This window comes from Leptonychotes weddellii, chromosome 2 (assembly GCF_054177405.1).
Source record: "Leptonychotes weddellii isolate Sample4059 chromosome 2, ASM5417740v2, whole genome shotgun sequence".
Classification (NCBI taxonomy): Eukaryota; Metazoa; Chordata; class Mammalia; order Carnivora; family Phocidae; genus Leptonychotes; species Leptonychotes weddellii.
This window is the reverse complement of record NC_138370.1, coordinates 89,658,355-89,677,978: the sequence shown is the minus strand read 5'-3', so window position 1 is coordinate 89,677,978 and position 19,624 is coordinate 89,658,355. Positions and strand designations below refer to the sequence as shown.

The following is a 19,624-nucleotide window of genomic DNA, read 5'->3' as shown; positions in this document are numbered from 1 at the left end:
ATGCAAGATGCCTTCACTCTAATATTACGCCCAGTTAACTGTTTTCAGCAAGTTTTCGTGTCTTCCTGGTCTGGGAACAGGTCTTCTATACAGATCCTTCCTAGTTCTGCACCTGTGAGGAGGAGACCAAGGTGCCAGCCCTATGACACCTCCAGCCCTTCCGCACCCTGCAGTCCAGCTCCACACCAGGCGGACAGAGGGACTGCTCTTTACTATGGACACCTGGGGTAAACATTCCTGGTTGGGCTGGCTATTCACTGACCAACCTAGTCTTCCCGTCCCCCTCATACCTTTGGGTTTTGGAAACTAGGAGTGACAACCAATTAGTGAAAGTGATACGAAAAGCCACCTCTTACCCCCTTCTAGTGGATTTTGTCACCAACGGCTTGTTATGCCAGTGGTATCAGTGTTCAACGTTAGTATTCTTGTGTTTCTGTGGACAACAGAACCAGTGAGCTTTGAAATCCAAAATCCTTGCTTGAATCACTTCCTCAGCACTTAACTAGCTTTGTGACTAGGGGGAAGTCACTTAAACTATGTAAATCATGTCTCCTGTGTCCGAAGTGGGAATAATGATCTTTTACATTAAATGCCTGTGATGCCAGAGTGTGCACATTTGTGTGGAGATAGACACAAGATCCTGCAATTAGCTGCCCAATTGTTTTCATTTACTTTAGGAGATACAGATACATTAGGTATATTTATAACTAGTATTCAGCTGATTAAGAAAATATTGACTCTAAAAATTCTGTGCTGAAACACTATTTTTGCCTATTGCTAGAAAACCACACCCAGCACTAAAATTTCTTCCCCAGCTTTCATTTGGCTCACCAACTCCTTTAGTTACCTTATAAAAGATAAAACAGGTCAAAATATCATCTGGGAAACACAGATAAGAAACACAAAATTAGTAAACGTTCCCTCAAAGAATGTCACACATGTAATGAATACTAATGTGAATCTCCATTTTTTTTGCAGTTATTTTTAAATTTTGTCTTCGATTTACTTTAATTGATATATTCACTCTGTTAATGAAAGTTGGAGAAAGTCCAAAGATATATAAAAGCTCCCATTTTGCTCAGTTCTCAGAGCTCAGTTTCTTTAAATTAGATCTTCTTGGCCTTCAACTGGATTTTTAATGCCTGCAAGTGCTTTTAGCTTTATAGAATGAACCCTCAAAAAACTAAGTTAGTACGATAGCATATACATATTCAAGATTTGAAAAAAATCATTTTGGAAATAGTCAAATTTTCATGTTAAACTATATTCATAGTTTAATTTCTTATAATTTTAACTGGATGTTATATTCTCTTTTAATACTTTCATAGCATTTTCAAATTCGCTGAAAAATTGTTTTGTTTGCCAAAGAATAAGCAGAATTATTCTTACCCTCCTATCTCCTGCAGAAATGGCTACCTCATTGTTACATAAATATGTATTGATACAGAGAGCAGTATTTATATTCTGCAAAAAATGTAAACAACCAAATGTACAAGAGTAAGATGAAATGGTTAAATAAATTATAGGGCACCAATTTGATGCAGTATTCTGCACTCATTAACAAATTTGGTTTTGGAAGGTTAATGTGACAGAAGAAAGCTTCCTAATATACTATTAAATGACAAAGGTGGGGCACCTGGGTGGCTCAGTCAGTTAAGCAGCTGCCTTCAGCTCAGGTCATGATCTCGGGGTTCTGGGATCAAGCCCTACATCAGGCTCCCTGCTCGGCGGGGAGTCTGCGTCTCCCTCTCCTTCTGTTGCTGCCCCTGCTTGTCTCTCTCTCTCTCTCTTTCTCAAATAAACAAATAAAATCTTTAAAAGATAGATAGATAGATAGATAGATAGATAGATAGATAGATAGATAGATGATAGATGGATGACAAGGCAAAATTTGAAACTGTATTTTTAGCACTAATTGGTACAGTTCTAATTTTTGCTTTATGGCTCTAATTTCACTTACCTATACCTATATAGATCTACATATAATTGGGTAGTTATTGGTAAAAGTGGGAAGAATTCCATCATAATTATTAACTTATCCTGAGAGGTGGATTTATTAGTGATTTTGAGTTTTTAATTAGAAAAAGTAACATGTTATTTTAAAAATAATTACTGATACATGGTGGGCGCCTGGGTGGCTCAGTTGGTTAAGCAACTGCCTTCGGCTCAGGTCATGGGCCTGGAGTCCCGGGATCGAGTCCCGCGTCGGGCTCCCTGCTCAGCGGGGAGTCTGCTTCTCCCTCTGACCCTCCCCCCTCTCATGCTCTCTCTATCTCATTCTCTCTCTCAAATAAAAAAAAAAAAAAAAATCTTTAAAAAAAAAAAAAGAACAAAAATAATTACTGATACATGGAATTATAAATTACCTTGCTATATATATAAAAAGTTTTGGAATAGTTAAAAATAAAAGTACCATTTTTCAATAATCAGACCATTCCTGACAGTAGAAATCTATGTTCTTAAGGTTCTTGGCCTGGAGGAGACCACTAAATGGTACCTCTGCAGGTGGTTGTGATTCTTTACCTTCTCCATGATCAAGGTACTCTGCACATCATAGAGGGTTTGCTTACCCAAAATGCATGTGGTTTTCTGAATTTGGTATTAGAACATTGATTTGGCTTATTATGATTAAATTTTTAGATATTATCACACCACTTTTGGCATGTTGCACATAAAGAATAAAGCAAAGTATCATTTATAACAGTTTTGTAATATTTTATTCATAGTAATAATAGACTATCTCAGTTTTAAATAGACTAATGTTAAATAAAATCATTCTAGCAATGAAGAGTTTCATGAAAAGGGTATCATCTAGGAATACTGCTGGGTGCTCTAGCTTCTAGCACAAAAGCATATTTTGAAAAGATGGAAGTAATGGATGAATATATAACATTGTTCTCATAGATAACCCCAAAATCTGGTTCATAAAAAATATATAAAAGATAAAAAATATTACTGTTTATCTTAAGTATATAAAATATCATCTAGAAATAAATTTCCCTCTTCACCATATATAGGCATAATGTTAGTATCTACCATCTGTTTCAGTATATCTTTTATGTGCTTCAGTGTTTGTTTCTAGAATGTCAAATAAATGTGTAAAATGCCAACTCAAACCTGCATAATCAGGTCTTGTTCAATAATTAGAATCAATGTATTCTAGTTGATTTAGAGGTTAGTTCACAGGTACATTATTTAGCTTCTAAGGCCTCAGAACAGGATAGGCTTGTTTGTTTGTTTGTTTGTTTTTCTTATCAAGTATTTTAAGTTTTAAAAGGCAATCAAGAGTCACAAAGCAAAGTTCAAGTTCAAGTTTAGTTGGGGATTTTATTTTCAAAGAGACAAAAAGAAAAACTTCCAACTTTAAAGCACTGAACACAAGAAATTATTTTAAAATGGATTTCAAATCCATATTTTAACCATTGAATAAAGTGAGTAGAATGAATAAATGAAGTAAGTAAGATGGATAAAGAAGAAGGTAAGATCAAAAGGGAAGGAAGAGCCAGCTAGAATGTTCAACAGGGGAGAAGAAGTGAAAAAGAAGAAGGAGGGAGAAAGGCTGGAGGAGACTGAAGGTCAATAAAATGAAAACAACAACTTTAAGTAAATGAGACAGATGATATAATTGTAATATATAATATATACGTATATATATATATATATATATATATATACATATATATATATAGGGGAGCCTGGGTGGCTCAGTCAGTTAAGCGTCTGACTCTTGATTTTGGCTCAGGTCATGGTCTCAGGGTCATGCAATCAGCCCAGCTTCTGGCTCTGCACTCAGTGGGGAGTCTGCTTGAGATTCTCTCCCTCTGCTCCTCCCCTCCAATGTGCACGAGCGTACTCGCACTCTCTCTCTCTCCCCCTCTCCCCCAGCTCATGCTCTCTCTCTCTCTCTCAAGTAAATAAATCTTTTAAAATATATATACATATGTATATTATAATTGCTGATAATTATATCAACACCTAATATTTTATGCCACTTTTTAAAAAATGCTTATTAAGCCCTCCTGCATATATTACCTCTTTTATAATCCTCATCACAACTCTAGGAGTTAGATAATTGTCTCCACTCTAACAAATGAAGGGAAAAGTTCAGAGAATATGAATTGTCTAACATCACTGACAATAACAACCATGTTAGTAGTAGTGATAGTGGCCGAAGCAATAATAGAGAAGCAACTAATAAATGCTGAGCAGCTATTATGTGCCAGTCATGGTGCTAAGAGCATAAAAGTATGTCACCCTCACAACAGTGCTCTCAGATAATTATTATTATCCTACTTTACATGTGATGCATCTGAGGTTTGAAAATTTTAATAACATGCCCAATACTGAATAGGGGCAGATCTAGAATTCCAGCTGAGGCCGTCTGACTCCCAAGTCTTAAATACCTTCGCTATAAGTCCCAGAGCTGGCACTTCAATCCATACCTTCCTATTCCATACCCTATGTTCCTTCCATAAGGACAGAAAGAGAAAGGCTCACACCTTATATCCAGGCGGCACCACTCCCCACCCCTTCACACAACAGGATTCTGGGTCGCACTATTTGTCACTGCTGAGCTGACCAAATTCTCCTTCCCCTGCCCAACCCATGCCAAGACCTTGTGATGACAGAATCTAATGACAACTGCCATCCAATGACATTGCCATCATTAACGCTTTTGATAGTTAGGCATGGAAATCCACAAACAGACCTGTCTTCCATCTTTGAGTGCCGTCAGAACCCACATATTTCCCAGTTCAGTTGTGCAATCAAAGGAAGTTGTTCAAATAAACAGAGTAGTGATAGAAAAAAATTTAGATACCTAATTTTCAAAAACTTGTCATTGGTCAGATGAATTTAAATTTGAGATTCAGAAGTCCTCTTCCTGTTTTTACACAATAAGGAGAATCACTTATATGCACAGATAAGGCATACAATCATGGGGTAATCTCTGAATAAAAGGTATGTCTATTTATATCCCAAAAAAAGATTGAAATCTTGAACATTATGGGGCAAGGCTTCTGGGTGTCAGCTTTGCTACTAAAAAAAAGATTTTATTGTGGGCCCATCTATACTTTAGAAAGAGGGGGAAAGAGTACCTCATATGGAATCAAGGAATCTATATCCTTAATCTACGATTCACCACTAATTTTATCTGTGAAAATGAGCAAGTCATCTCTCCTCAGTTTCCCTGTATCTAAACGAAGTGTTAACTAAGATCCTTTACAAATCTAACATTTAGTGTTACTTTCTGCCTAGTTGAAGTGGGTACTCAACTACCATAGTCTGTGTAGGGAGGATGGCAGGGAGAGAAGGAATAGAAGACTAGGAATTTAAATGAGAAAGAAAAGAAGGAGAAGGAATAAAAGAAGTCCATTAAAAATTCATAGCATGGTAAATACTTTATAAGATGTAACATTTAAAACCCTGTTTTAAAAGAGTTTTACTGTCAGAAGTAGGGGTTTTTGTTTGTTTTTTAATGAAAGGCCAAATTAGAGATGTACTTTATCGTGATATCCTCTTTAGAAGATAACAGTCACTATCTTGTGGGAATCTAAGACTCAAAGATTGAAGTCTTGGATTTTGAAGACCAAAGACTTATCTGAGAAATAATAATGATTCTTTCAACATACGTTTGTGCATAGTTTCACTTAAAGAGTGTCCTTCTTTTGACAGTTGGTGATCTATGTCCCTGAGAAGTGAAAGGAGATATATTTTATGTACTAGATAATAATTCCTTTAATATATGCAGAATAAACTTTTCATGTAACTTCCTTTTTCTAGCTGACACTTTTTGCTGATTTATTGCAAGCTAAAGGATAAATATATGTATATGTTTACATAATCTTGAAAGCATCTCTCTAGTTGTGAAGTGATAAAGACACTACTTTCCATCATTTAATTCTCTCATGTAATAAAGGACTAGTTTTACCCCTTGAATGCAAAAGGAAGATATCTTTTAAAACTTCTCAATGCCATTCTCTAACCTGATAATGTGGTTTTTTTTAACTGTGTATTTCAGGCCCTGCTTGACACTCAGAACCTTTTGCGTGCACAAATCACAAATTTTACGTTCAACCTGGGATTTTCAGGAAAATTTTACCATACAGGTAAGAAAAAGGAGGTTAATTATTCTCATAAGGCCTCTCTGACTACTCTACTCAAAAATTGTGACCCCTTCTCTTCATAACTTCCCACATTCCATGTCTCTGTCCATTTTTATTTTCTTCATATTACTCAGTTCCACTTAATTATCATTTTTTAACCTTTACAAAATGTTGATGGTTTGAAAGTTTACTCACCATGTTATAATAGCCTAATGGCCTTCCTTTTCTACTGAACTATAATTTACATAGATAAAAGTACATAAGTAATAAGTGTAGTGCTCAGTGAATTTTCACAAGCCAGCATGGAGATCAAGAGAAAGAAGGGTACCAAATCCCCCCCGCAACCCACCTTGTGCTTCCTCATAGTCACAGCCTCCCTCAAAAAAATCGACTATCCTGACTTCTAATATCACAACTAGTTTGCATGGCTTTGAGATGTGTATAAAAGGAATCATACAGTATGGACTCTTCTATAGCCACATGTTTTGTTAAATATTATTCTGTTTTTACAGATATTATAGTTACATATAGTTGTATAGTTATATATATTATATATAGTTGTAATTCTTTCATTTTCATTACTTTATAGCATTCCATTGTTTGAATATACCAAAATTTCTTTATTCCATTCCTTTCCAATGTAGATGGTTGGGTTTTTTCCTAGTCTTTAGCTTTTTTTGAATAATCATGTTAAGAACATTTTTGTACCTGTCCTTCAGAGGACATAACTATTCTTTTCTGTTGACTGTCAACTAGAAGTAGAATTTTTAGTTATATAGCACACTTATGGCCAACTTTAGTAGGAAAATGCCAGTTTTTCAAAAATGGTTTTATCAATTTACATTCCCAACATTATATGAGTTTTCCTGTTATTCCACATTCTCACTAACATTTGATATTATTTGTCTTTTTAATTTTAGCCTTTCTGGTGAGCATGTAGAGATATGTTATGGTTTTAATGTACATTTCTCTTATGAGCAGTGAAATTGAGCTTATTTCATGTATTTATTGGCTATTTGGATATCTTCTTTGTGAACTATCTGAGACTTTTTTTTCCTATAGGGTTGTATGCTTTTACTTATTGATTTGTAGAAACTCTTTATATATTCTTTTTTTTCTTTATATATTCTTAATGAGCCTTTTGTCATGTTGCAAATACTTTCTCCTATTGTGTGGGTTGTCTTTTCATACTCCTAATGGTGTTTTTTGATGACCAAAAATACTTCATGTAGTCCAGTTCAACTTTTTGTTCCTTTAGTGGTCACCTTTTTGTGTCTTTTTAAAGACATCTTTGAATACTATAAGATCATAAAAAATATGTTCCTACATTCTTAAAACTTATAAATCTGAAATCCATCTGGAATTGATGTTTGTGTATGTGTGAGATACAGGTAAAGGTATCTTCTTTTTTCCATAAAGATATCTAATCGGCACCAAGTACTGAAATGACCTTCCTTTTCCCACCACACCTTAGTATCATCGTTGACATATATAACCATATGTCAACTCTGAATATCTGCTAGTGTAAGTTCTCCAATTTTGCTCATCTTCTTCAAGATTGCCTTGGAAATTCTTGGCCCTTTGCATTTTCATATAAATTTCAGCTTACCAGTATCCACAAAGAAACATGCTAGTATTTCGATTAAGATTGCCTTAAATCTATTAATTTGAGGGAGAGATGCCATCCTAAATATTGAGTCGTCCAATCCTTGAGCACATTTAGGTCATCTTTAATTACACTTGATAAAACTTTACTGGTTTCAGATTTATTCTTTGGTGGAGTTTTTTGATGCAATAGCAGATAGTGTCTTATTTTTATTTCATTTTCCATTTCTTTGTTGGTGGTATGTAAAAACACAACTGATTTTGTGTACTGATCTTGTATCTAGCAATCTTGCTATGTTCACTTATTATTTCTATAGTTTGTAGACTATTTTTGGATTTCCTACCAACACATCATGTAATTTTTGGATATTAAAAATTGTCCTTCCTCCTTTCTGAGCCTTACGATTTTTTTTCCTTCCCTATTACACTAGCTTAGATCTCCAGTACAAAATTAAAGTGGTCATGGTGACACTCGTGTCTTATTCTGGACCTCAGTGGAAATCTTTCAGTAGATTTTTTCCTATTCTCAAGGGGAATTCTTTCAATAGACTATTTTGTAGACACTTTTTTTTTTAAGATTTTATTTATTCATTTGAGAGTGAGAGCACACATGGGCGGGGGGTGGGGCAGAGTGAGAGGGAGAGCAGACTCCCCATCTAAGCCATCCAGGTGCCCCAGACCCTCTTTATTAGCTTAAGGAAGCTTCCTTCTATTCCTAAATGGCTAAGAGTTTTGTCATGAATGGGTGTTGAATGCACTTTGTCTTTAAATTATTTATCTGTTGGCTCTCTTCCCTTACTAAAACAAACACTCCATGAAGGCTTCACTATTGCAACACCAGCAACTAGCACAGTGGCTATTGAAAATGAATTAATGAACAAATGACTGAGTGAATATAAAATCACTTTTATTTTAACTATTAGTATTTTATGAAACAAGGTCAGAGAATAAAATTTGACCATGTTGCATTGTGAAAGAAAATCACTCTAAATATGAAGAATAATTAGAGGGGCGCCCGGCTGGCTCAGTCCTTAGGCAGCTGCCTTCAGCTCAGGTCATGATCCCAGGGTCCTGGGATCAAGCCCCGCATCGGGCTCCCTGCTCCACAGGAAGCCTGCTTCTCCCTCTCCCTCTCCCCCTGCTTGTGTTCCCTCTCTCACTGTGTCTCTCTCTGTCAAATAAGTAAATAAAATCTTTAAAAAAAAAAAAAAAGAATAATTAGAAACTTTCTTTCCCAGACATAATAGAAATAGGAAAAAACACTTCTGGCAACTTATTTTTTGCCCAATGCTAAATGCTAAAGAATGACTCTAGCCAATTGCTCTCCTTCCTTTTTGTTTCTGAAAGATTTGTCCTCTTTCCTTACTTGGGCACTTCCCACAGCTAACAGTAAGAATGTGCAATACCTAAGCCAAGGAAAGTAGAACACAGAACAAAGCCAAGGCTTGAAGGGCTCTTATCTGTGCATGATACGAAAGCTTCTATAAAAACTTAGCTAGGGTTATCTAAAACAAATACAATCATTTTTTAGTGGGAACAGATGTAAAATTTAATACTCTGAATCTTTCAGAATGAGAAATTGTAAAGTTTAATTGAATTGCATTGTCTTCCTTTCTAAATGAGTAATTCCTTTTCCTATTAAAAATTCTATTTTATTCAATCTTGAAGGGAAGGAGAAAAATAGCACTATCATAATAGTAAGACTTTCTTTCCAGAGAGGGTTCCATCTTGTTTGATATATTTTAGTTTTTGAAGGGTTTGTGCATTTTGAAACATAAAGAGATGAAGGAAATAAAATCATAGTTCCCTTTCAGTGAGCAACGCCTTATCGTAGGTACTTAGCTAAGCACTTTTCATGCACCTTTTCAATGAAGCCTAGGAGTTAAAGAATATGTTACCTTGTTTTCTAGATAAGAATGTAGAAACTGGGGTGCCTGGGTGGCTCAGTCATTAAGCGTCTGCCTTTGGCTCAGGTCATGATCCCAGGGTCCTGGGGTCAAGCCCCACATCGGGCTCCCTGCTTATTGAGCCCGCTTCTCCCTCTCCCTCTGCCTGCCGCTGCCCCTGCTTGTACTCTCTCTCTACCTCTCTGTCAAATAAATAAATAAAATCTTAAGAAAAAAAAAAAAAGAATGTAGAAACTTAGAGGAGCCCAAGGTCATATAGCTAGTTAAGTGTCAAAAATAGTCTTAACTTTAGGTCAGGCAGAGCCCAAGTTTTATGCGTTAGATAAACTAGATTTTTATTGCTTAATTGGCAATCCTTGATAAAGGAAGCTGAATGGCAAAGGGTTCCTTCCCCTTATCTATAGGTTCTTTAGGTTTGTATATTTCCCCAAATCATGGAGAACCAACAGTATTGGTAAATTCTAACTAAATCACAGAATTAATTAACAGTGTGAAGAGCAATGTTATATTGAATTAGTAAATGATGATCTTATTTCTAAATTCTGAATTTGGTCAGTTAATGATAGTTAAGGGCCCTGAATTTGGAGTTGTTTAATCTGGGTTAGAATTTATAGGTTGGAGAATAAAATTTGACCATGTTGTGTTGTGAAAGAAAAGCACTGTAAATACTAAGAATAATTAAAAGCTTTCTTTGCCAAACATAATAGAAATATAAGAAAATACTCCTGGCAATTCAACTTTTTGTCCAATGCTGAATGTTAAACAATGACTCTAGCCAGTTGCTGTCTTTCCTTGTTGTTTCTGAAAGATTCCTCCTCTTTCCTTACTTAAGCACCTCCCACAACTCAAAATAAAAATTCCCAGTAAGAAATGAGGTTCTGTCCCAACCTTGTCAGTGACATGGGACAAATTATTTCACCTTTCCAAATATCAGTTTCCTTATTTGAAGAATAGAGTTAGCAGTGGTCCTTATCTCATAGGGTTTTAGTGAGAATTAAATGAGATGATGCTTATAAAACAGTTAACACAATGCTTGACAAAAGGTAGAGTCTCAATCAATGATGATTTTAAATATTATGGTAGGAAAAACAAGATAAAATACTGAAGAGACATAAGTTATTTAAGTAGATACATAATAAAATAATTTGCAATAACTTTATAAGATCTCAGTGTAGTTTTGTAACAACTTAAAATTGAGGAATTTGACTTCTAGTTCTCCCTTCCTTCAGTTCTAACAAAGGTGGACAAAGTCAGGAGATAAAAGGGTGGCAAGTACCCAGGGCATCCAACCACAGCTATGTTTCAATTGCTTTTTATCATAATGTTTAAAGTAATAAGCAATAGACACTTGTTCTCAATTTGGTTAATTCTGATGGAAAACATCCCCAAAGTAGGATCAAATGAAATCAGATCAGAAAGAGTTATAAAGAAAAAGGGAAAGGCATACATTTATGCCTACTATGAATCTATATAAATCTCTCAGAGGGTGAATATCATTTGTCTAATTCCTGTGTGATTCAAATATATGAATATTTTAATAGCAGATTTTACCATGATATTCAGGAAAGGAAAACAAATGCCTGCACTATCCTTCCAAAGCTACCTTTCCACTGTCCTGATAAAGAAACTTTGGGTGAAGTCCAACTAGAAAAATGAACAAAAGAGAAATGAGAAGAAAGATGCAGGGAAAGATAGAAGTTATAGGGGGCAGAGGATAGAGATTTAAAGCAGTAGAGGGGTGACTTTTCACAACCTAGGAAATGTCATCTCTACCCACATTCAGTTTATACAGAGGAGTGGAAGTCGGGAATGCACTGATTACTGGGAAACCCCAAGAGACTTATGCCTCTTTTCAAAGGAAAGTAAAACTGCAATAAGTAACTGATGGTAATCTTAACTAATACGGTATCCTGAGGATATACAAAATGTTAAGAAAGAGGAGAGTCTCTTGGGTGTAAGTAGAGAAGTTTAATTGTGGGGAAACTAGATTACATCATCCTTATGTCAAAAAAACCATATATGGAAGCATCACCAGTCAATGTAACAAATGCTTCTTCACCATGGCCACCATATTTATCACCTAAAAGGTAGCAGGACCCAAGACCCTGCAATGATTAGGGTCATCAGAGATTCTAAATCCTGAATCCATATATTCCTCTTCCTTTGTATTCCTCTCTAGAAGTTTTCCTTGAACTGTAAAATAATCACTCAGAAGCCCCAAGAATGCTTTTGCTGGTGACTCACTAGTCAGGCTAGTCAGTTAATATGATGGTGTGGTCAGTTCTTGAACACAGTGTCCCATCTGCCACATAACACCCAGGTGAGACCTTCCACCACACCGTCATGCAGTATTATCATGGAAAAAAATAAAACTCAAGGAGACCCACAAAAGACACAAGGAGAACAGGAGTAGAAAACATAAAAAGAAAGGAAAAAGGCATTTTAGATTACCCAATATGTGTCAGGATTATAGTGCCACTTCCTTCCCCAAAAGAATAAAATAGGTATTGCTATCTGTCTTTTACCTACATAAATACAGACATTAAAGGGGTTATGTGACTTGCCCACAATCACACAATTCAAATGTGTTGGGAGCTACAAATAAACTAAAAACTTCTAACTCTAAAGGCTCTCCTTGTTCCACAATATTATGGTAACATGAACGTGTGATGAAGAGGAAAATATTAGGGAACTAAAACAGATTCAATTTAAAGGTGCCCTTTATATATAAAGAAAAAAGTTTCTTCATATCAGCAGAGTATTTAACCATATAAAAGTGAAATTAAAATCTGTCCTTTTGAAGAATTATGTGATTCCACTCATTGTACCTTACTAATCCTTGTTCTCCCTGTGCTGCCTCATGCCATGCTTTTATCTTTGGTAAGTCACTTTCACTGCTCAGTAAACCACAGGGATCTGATTCTTTCCTGCCAGTGGGCTCTGCCTTCCTTCTCTCAGGAAAATGAAGAGAAGAGCAGTAGTGACAGGCACTGGGCTTAGTTGGCTGGGCGAGGGGGGCAGTCTGCCCTCCATCTGTAGCCTGTAGGGCACTATTGAAACCAGTCATATCAGAAAAATGAAATTTTTTCAAGATTTTATTTATTTATTTTTCAGAGAGAGAGAGCACAAGCAGGGGGAGCGGCAGGCAGAGGGAGAAGCAGGCTCCCCACCAAGCAAGGAGCCCAATGCGGGACTCGGTCCCAGGACCCTGGGATCATGGCCCGAGCCGAAGGCAGATGTTTAACTGACTGAGTCCCCAGAAAAATGAAATTTTTGAAATATGAGAGAATATTTTCTCCACACAGAGGGAACATCATTTGAAGAACCTACTATTCTATATTCTAGGAGCTTGTTAGATTCAGTGTTGTGGCTGAAATTTAAGTGTGGTTGCCTAACTTTGTGATGATTAATATCATCTTCTGATATGCCAGGATAGTAGTGAGGCACCCTCTACTGCTCTCATTTCATGCTTTCGTAAAGAAACCAAGAGAGTCCTATCCCCCCTCAAGTTAAGAAAATTGAGGAATTTCCCACACTCAACTAAACTGCAGGTCAGGAAAAATGGAGGAAATAAAACATGCCCAAATAGGAAAAATAAGAAGAATGACAACAGGGCTGACTCTCAAGGAAATAGGAGTTTCTTGATGGGAAATTTGCTTCCAGGAACATGAGAGAAAGAACAAGCATGAGAAACATGAGTACCACCAAGGAGCTGCTTGTCTTGTTTTACTATGACTTTACCACTTTCCAGCCTCTTTCATCCTTTCTCCTTTCTTCCCTTCAATTTTCTCTAATTTTCCAAATAACAATTCTTACATTTCCTTTTTTCCTCCTTGTTTATGCCTTAGTTTTCACTAAATACTGAGTAGCTTCTTCTCAGAGCCAATGATGAACCCAAATAAATTATGGAATTATTTTATTGTGACTGTGGTGTCACAACCCATGTCAGAATGACCTGCTGCTGGAGATCTGCCACTCATTTCTTTATTCACATTCCCTTGATTCCATTTCCTACTTATCTCCCCATTCTCTCTAAACTACAGATTATACAAAGACACTGAAAGAGTTCTAATGTCCTTGGGAATGGTTGTGTATTTCCATTTTGCAGTAATTTTATACCCATGTCTCATGTTGAAAAACTTTTAAAAGAGTTTTGTCACAGTCTCTGGTTCTTCCCTGAGTAATAGGTTTTTCTTTGCTACATTTCATGTTCAAAGCCTTCTATGATCAAAGAAAGTATAAGTGGTGTCTTCTAAATACATATATGCGAGTACATAAATGGATGGATGGATGGATGGATGGATGGATGGATGGATGGGCAGATAATCATTGTAACTGGAATTAATCTTTTTCCCCTGAAGGAACTGAAGAGGAAGATGAAGGGGATGACCATCTTCTGGGGTCTGTGGATGAGTTTTGGTGGTTTCCTCATATGTGGAGCCATATGCAACCCCACCTCTTCCATAATGAATCATCTTTGGTGGAGCAGATGATTCTCAACAAAAAATTTGCCTTAGTAAGTAACTCACTTTGAATATTACATTGAGCTAGTGTACACTGGCATTAGAACAACTTGGTATTGCAGCCTTTCATGATGTGACTTTTGAATTTGTATTGCATGCTCAATACTATGCCTAGTGCTTTGAGGGTCTAATTTAAGAAAAAAATTCACAGGGATGGAGTTAGGATAGTGGAGAAGTAGGGGACCCTAAGCTTGCCTGGTCCCTCGAATACAGCTAGGTCGTTATCAAATCATTCTGAACACCTGCAAAATCAATCTGAGAAAAGAAATGCTGCAATTCTACGAGTAGAAAGGCGACCACTCTATGGAAGGTAGGAGGTGCAGAGACTCAAATCTGGGGTGATATATCTGAGGATACGGCGGAGGGGAGGGAGCCTGCTTAAGGAGGCTACCACAAGGTATTGTAAGCAGCGGAACACAAAATTGAAACTTTTAGAAGTCTGCTACAGTGAGGGATGTCCTGGGCTTAAAGGTGCTCAGGTGGTAAAGTGGGGTGGAATCCCTGTGACAGGATCCCTGGGGTCACAAGAAGAATGGGGGTGCCTGGGTGCAGCAGAGTTCCCAGGCAGAGGAGTGGGGAAGCAGCTGAGAACAGTGAGTCTAGGTGCCAGCTCTCTGCTCAGTGTTGCCATAAACTGCAAACCGCTGCACAGTCGTGTGACCGCTTTCCTGACAGTGGTCCAGCAAAAGGCAGAAGCATGGCAAGACCCTCTCTCTCCCCGGGGAGGAACAGTGCAGATCCGCACTGCAGGAATCCTTAAAATTTGGAGTTTTGAAATTCAGTCATGTGCCTGAGATAAAAACGCTCGGTCACAGGCTGGGTGAACAGAGAGTTCAGAAACCAGGGAGACCAGAGTGATTGACTACTTTTCTTTGAGGGCTCACTAAAGAGCGGGGGGGCGCAAATTTTCAGCTCCCAGGCTGGAGAGCAGGGGACAGCCATATTCATCCCACCCATCAGTGCTGAAAGCCTTCAGGGAACAAAACAGCGCCAGAGTAGAATCTGGAGCTGCTTACAGCCCAGCCTCCTTAGCAAGAGAGGCACATGTGCAAGAGGGCAAGTGCACCTGAGAATCTGTGCAAAAGGCCCTTCTCCCAGAAGACCAGCAGGAACAGCTGGCTAACACCAAGTTTACTGATCATAGAGGCCTGCAAAGCTTCAGCTCTTGGGGAAAACAGTATATAGCATTCGTTGTTGTTTTTTTTTATTATTATTCTTTAGTCTTTCAGTATTATTTTTTCAGTTATTCTCTTATTTTTTTCAATTAATTTTTTATTCTTTTATAATTTTTATTTTTATATATGTTATATATATTATTTTTGTTTCCTTTCATTGTATTTTATTTTATTTTTGTATATATATAAGTTTTCTTTCTTTCTTATTTTGGGATCTCGTTTCTTTTAACAAGCAGACCAAAACACACCCAGTCTAGTTCTTTGCTTTGTTTTGTTTTTTGTTTTTTTCTGGTTTATTTGTTTTTTATCTGTTGTTGTTATTGTTGTTTTTTCTCTTTCTTTCTTATATTCTTTTCTGGACAAAATGATGAGCTAGAGAAATTCACCACCAAAACAAAGAACAGGAGGTAGTACTCACTGCCAGGGATTCAATCAATATGGATATAAGTAAGATGTCTGAACTAGAGTTTAAAATAATGATTATAAAGATACTACCTGGGCTTGAGAAAAGCATAGAAGACACTAGAGAATCCCTTACTGTAGAAATAAAAGAACTAAAATGTAGTCAGGCCGAAATTAAACATGCTGTTACCGAGATGCAGTCCCAAAGGGAGGATATAAAAACAAGGATGAATGAGGCAGAAGAGCGAGTCAATGATATAGAAGATAAAATGATGGAAAATAGGGAAGCTGAAAAGAAGAAAGAAAACTACTGGATCACAAAGGGAGACTTAGAGAACTCACTGATCCCATAAAGTGAAATAATATCTGGGTAATAGGGGTCCCAGAAGATAAGGTGCAGGAGAGAGAGGCAGAAGGTTATAGCAGCGTCCACAATAGCCAAAATATGGAAAGAGCCCAGATGTCCATCGACAGATGAATGAATAAAGAAGACATATATATAATGGAATATTACTCAGCCATCAAAAAGAATGAAATCTTGCCATTTCCAATGACATGGATGAAGCTACAGTGTATTATGCTAAGCGAAATAAGTCAGAGAAAGACAAATACCATATGATTTCACTCATATGTAGAATTTAAGAAACAAAACAGATGAACAGAGGGGAAAGGAAGGGAAAATAAAATAATATGGAAATAGAAAGGGAGGCAAACCATAAGAGATGCTGAACTCTAGGAGACAAACAGGGTTGCTGGTGGGGAGGTGGGTGGGGGAAGGGGTGATTGGGTGATGGGCATTAAGGAGGGTACTCGATCTCATGAGCACTGGCTGGTGTATCCAATTGATGAATCACTAAACTCTATCCCTGAAAATAATATTATAGTATATGTTAACTAAATTGAATTTAAATAAAGAATTTAAAAAAGAAAAACTTCACAAGACACTCACAAGACTTACCTATATGACAGTTTAGTCAGAGCTCATAAGACATGGCTCCCTCTTCTGGAAGGAGCTTCTTGCTATACCAGGAAGGCAAAATATGCACATAAAACAATCCTCCAACAAAATGAGATATTCCATGACCTGGTGCTAAACTGTACAGATATAAAACCCCACAGTTCAGAGAAGTAAGTGTCACAGGAAGTGGCCAGGAAAATGTACTTATGGAAATAGGATTTTAGGAACACCTAAAATAAAGATAAGATTTACATGTCAGTAAGAACTGGAGTGCAATGAGGATGAGGGAAAAGACCAGGTAGGAGACCATAATGTGGGGACAAGGTAATGAAGACTCGAGCCAGGAAGGTAATGGAAATGAGAAGAAAACCATTTAAACACATTGCAAACACATATGTTATAGTGATGAAACATTCATGTGACTGATACACTGTTTTATACTGAAGGGTTTCTGATTCCTGACAGGGAAATTTACAGTAAAAGTCCTAGTAAGTACAGTATTCAAGAAAATGTGCTTGTAATCAGCAGGATGGTATATGGTGATTCACAAGCCAATACAGCATTTGTTTTTTTTTTTTAAGATTTTATTTATTTATTTGACAGAGAGAGATAGCAAGAGCAGGAACACAAGTAGGGGGAGTGGGAGAGGGACAAGGAGGCTTCCCGCTGAGCAGGAAGCCCAATGCGGGGCTCGATCCCAGGACCCTGGATCATGACCCAAGCTGAAGGCAGATGCTTAACGACAGAGTCACCCAGGTGCGCCAGTATTTATGTTTCTATGAATAATACTAATGGGTACACAAACACATGGGAAGACTCCAGACAGGCAGTTGTCTATTTACCCAGCATTCTCCCACCCTGGGCAGGGAGTGCCTTGGGGAAGGAACTATATTCTGTTCATCACAGTATGGCAGTTCCTATATCATGAAATAAGTATTTGTAGCATAAATGATCAAGGCAACAGAAATTACCACTCAAAAAGGATTTGAAATGTAATATATTTTATTTATTATAGCCTTTTTTCTTATTTGAAAACCGTAAGGCTGATATTACAATGTTCATAAGTTATATTGTGAATAATTCTAAAACCATCAAATCATGTTTCTAAGCAAATCCTACTAATTGTAGACTTAGCCCAGTGTGCAAAATGAATTAAAATACACAACACTGGTTAATTTAAGTATGATTTTGAAAAACTCTAAAATATAATTGCTCCCTTGACAAACAGAAAATGTTTTACCAGAGATTTAAGGTCCTGACCCCATAACTAGAAATGATTGATTTGAAATATAACAGTTCAACTTTGAGGTTTCCCCACATATATGCCTTTCCCAACATTATAGTCCTTAAACATTATAGTTCCCTGTATTATATGTTCTTACACATTATAGTTCTATTTATCACACACCTATCCTTAACATATTTCACCCTAAAATGGCATAAGAGATTGTGGTTGTCAATCTGTGGTAACAAGAGTAAGGGTTATGTCTCCCTAGGCCGGCCACCTGGCCATATAACTTAGCTTTTTGGTTACTCAGCATTTCAGAGTACTGGACTCACTTATCATGGAGTCATATTCTATATAAACTGACAGAGCCAAGATGTTTGGGTAGTCAATCCCCATGGTACCTTACTTAAATGTGTACAAGGTTAGAATTTATAAAATACATTTTTTTCTTGAGGATATGGAAGACCAAACACTTTACGGATAGCATTAGGAGCCCATACTTGTCTTTGAATTTCAGTGACTGCCCAAAACAGATACGCAGTTTCAAGTGCACCACGGCCATCCATTGACATTTTGTCAAGAAGATGAGAATAGTCCTCCATACCAATATTGTGAAAATGTTCTGATAGAATTTTCAAACTCTTGTGAGATGAAGAGCCTCCTTTTTCCATCACGGGATATAAACAAAATGGTAAACAGCATGTAAGAGTGTGTAAACATTGTCTCAATTTTTAATGGAGAGCACTAAAAACTCTCTCAACACAGCAAACATTAATTTTGTCATCTTCAGAAGTCTAAGACTTGCTGATATAAGCAACATTAATCAGCAAGAAAGGATGTGAAGAAGAAAATTACTTTGTATTTTCTTCTTTAATCTGTGGAGAAAGAAAGGAATTTGTGAAAGAATAAAATACATAAATAGAGTGAAAGAAAGTACTAATAAAAAATTAAAAACTGGGAAGTAAGCAGGGAGGTTTTTGTTGTTTGTTGTTGTTTTTGGTTGCTTTCAAAAGAAAACAGCTTATCAAGGCAGATTTGATGAATGACATGACATTCATTGCTATCTATATTCCTGTGCCACTAAAAAAGTATCTAGATAATAGGTGTTCTATTATTACTTGAATGAATGAATCAATGAATATTATGTTTGTACTTAAAACAAGTGTAAATACTTAAAGTATACCTAGTAAGAACAGACATGCACAGGAATTACACACATTTTTTAAGAATGCTCAACTAAAAAGCATCATGAATTGAAAGAATAATTCAAACACATGGGAGGACTCCAGACAGGCAGTTGTCTATTTACCCACACTGAAATTTGGTCATTCTCACTCCTCACTCAAGTGCCAGGCAAAGGACATTTTCTTTGAAATATCATTCCTAACTACAGGTTGACAACCCAAATTATGGTCCTCAAGGCATAGAGAACAGTCGCAGAGGGTATTCAGAAATAGGCCAAATGTGTTCTTTAATGTTAATCAAATATAGGACCCATGGATTTCTTTTTGTCAGGAAAGGACAGACAAGAAAAAAGACTAAATCCAGGACCAGTCCCTCCCAGCCATAACCACGTGAAAGAATATGCATGTAAAGCGATTGCGAACAGTGATTAGAACCTAACAAACAGTAAATAGCAGCTGTTGTTTTTATCATCATTATATATTCAGTATCAGAAAATTGCCGTCTTCAATTGTTGCCTAGGCTCCTCAGGTGTTTAGA

At 36.7% G+C, this 19,624-nt stretch overlaps 1 protein-coding gene and 1 long non-coding RNA gene across 10 annotated transcripts in view; one reads left to right on the top strand and one right to left on the bottom strand.

The window, feature by feature from the left end:
- Positions 1–19,624, bottom strand: part of LOC115942825 (uncharacterized) — a 455,446-nt gene that overhangs the window by 313,661 nt on the left and 122,161 nt on the right. The gene's annotated exons all lie outside the window — the stretch shown is intronic.
- The window catches only part of LOC102741513 (N-deacetylase and N-sulfotransferase 3), a 163,769-nt gene that overhangs the window by 48,698 nt on the left and 95,447 nt on the right, over positions 1–19,624 (top strand). For all 3 annotated transcript variants that reach the window (XM_081812939.1, XM_081812938.1, XM_081812937.1), the window contains 2 exons: positions 6,020–6,107; positions 13,978–14,132. In XM_081812939.1, the coding sequence (XP_081669065.1) occupies positions 6,020–6,107; positions 13,978–14,132 (243 nt within the window). The remainder of the gene's footprint in view (positions 1–6,019; positions 6,108–13,977; positions 14,133–19,624) is intronic.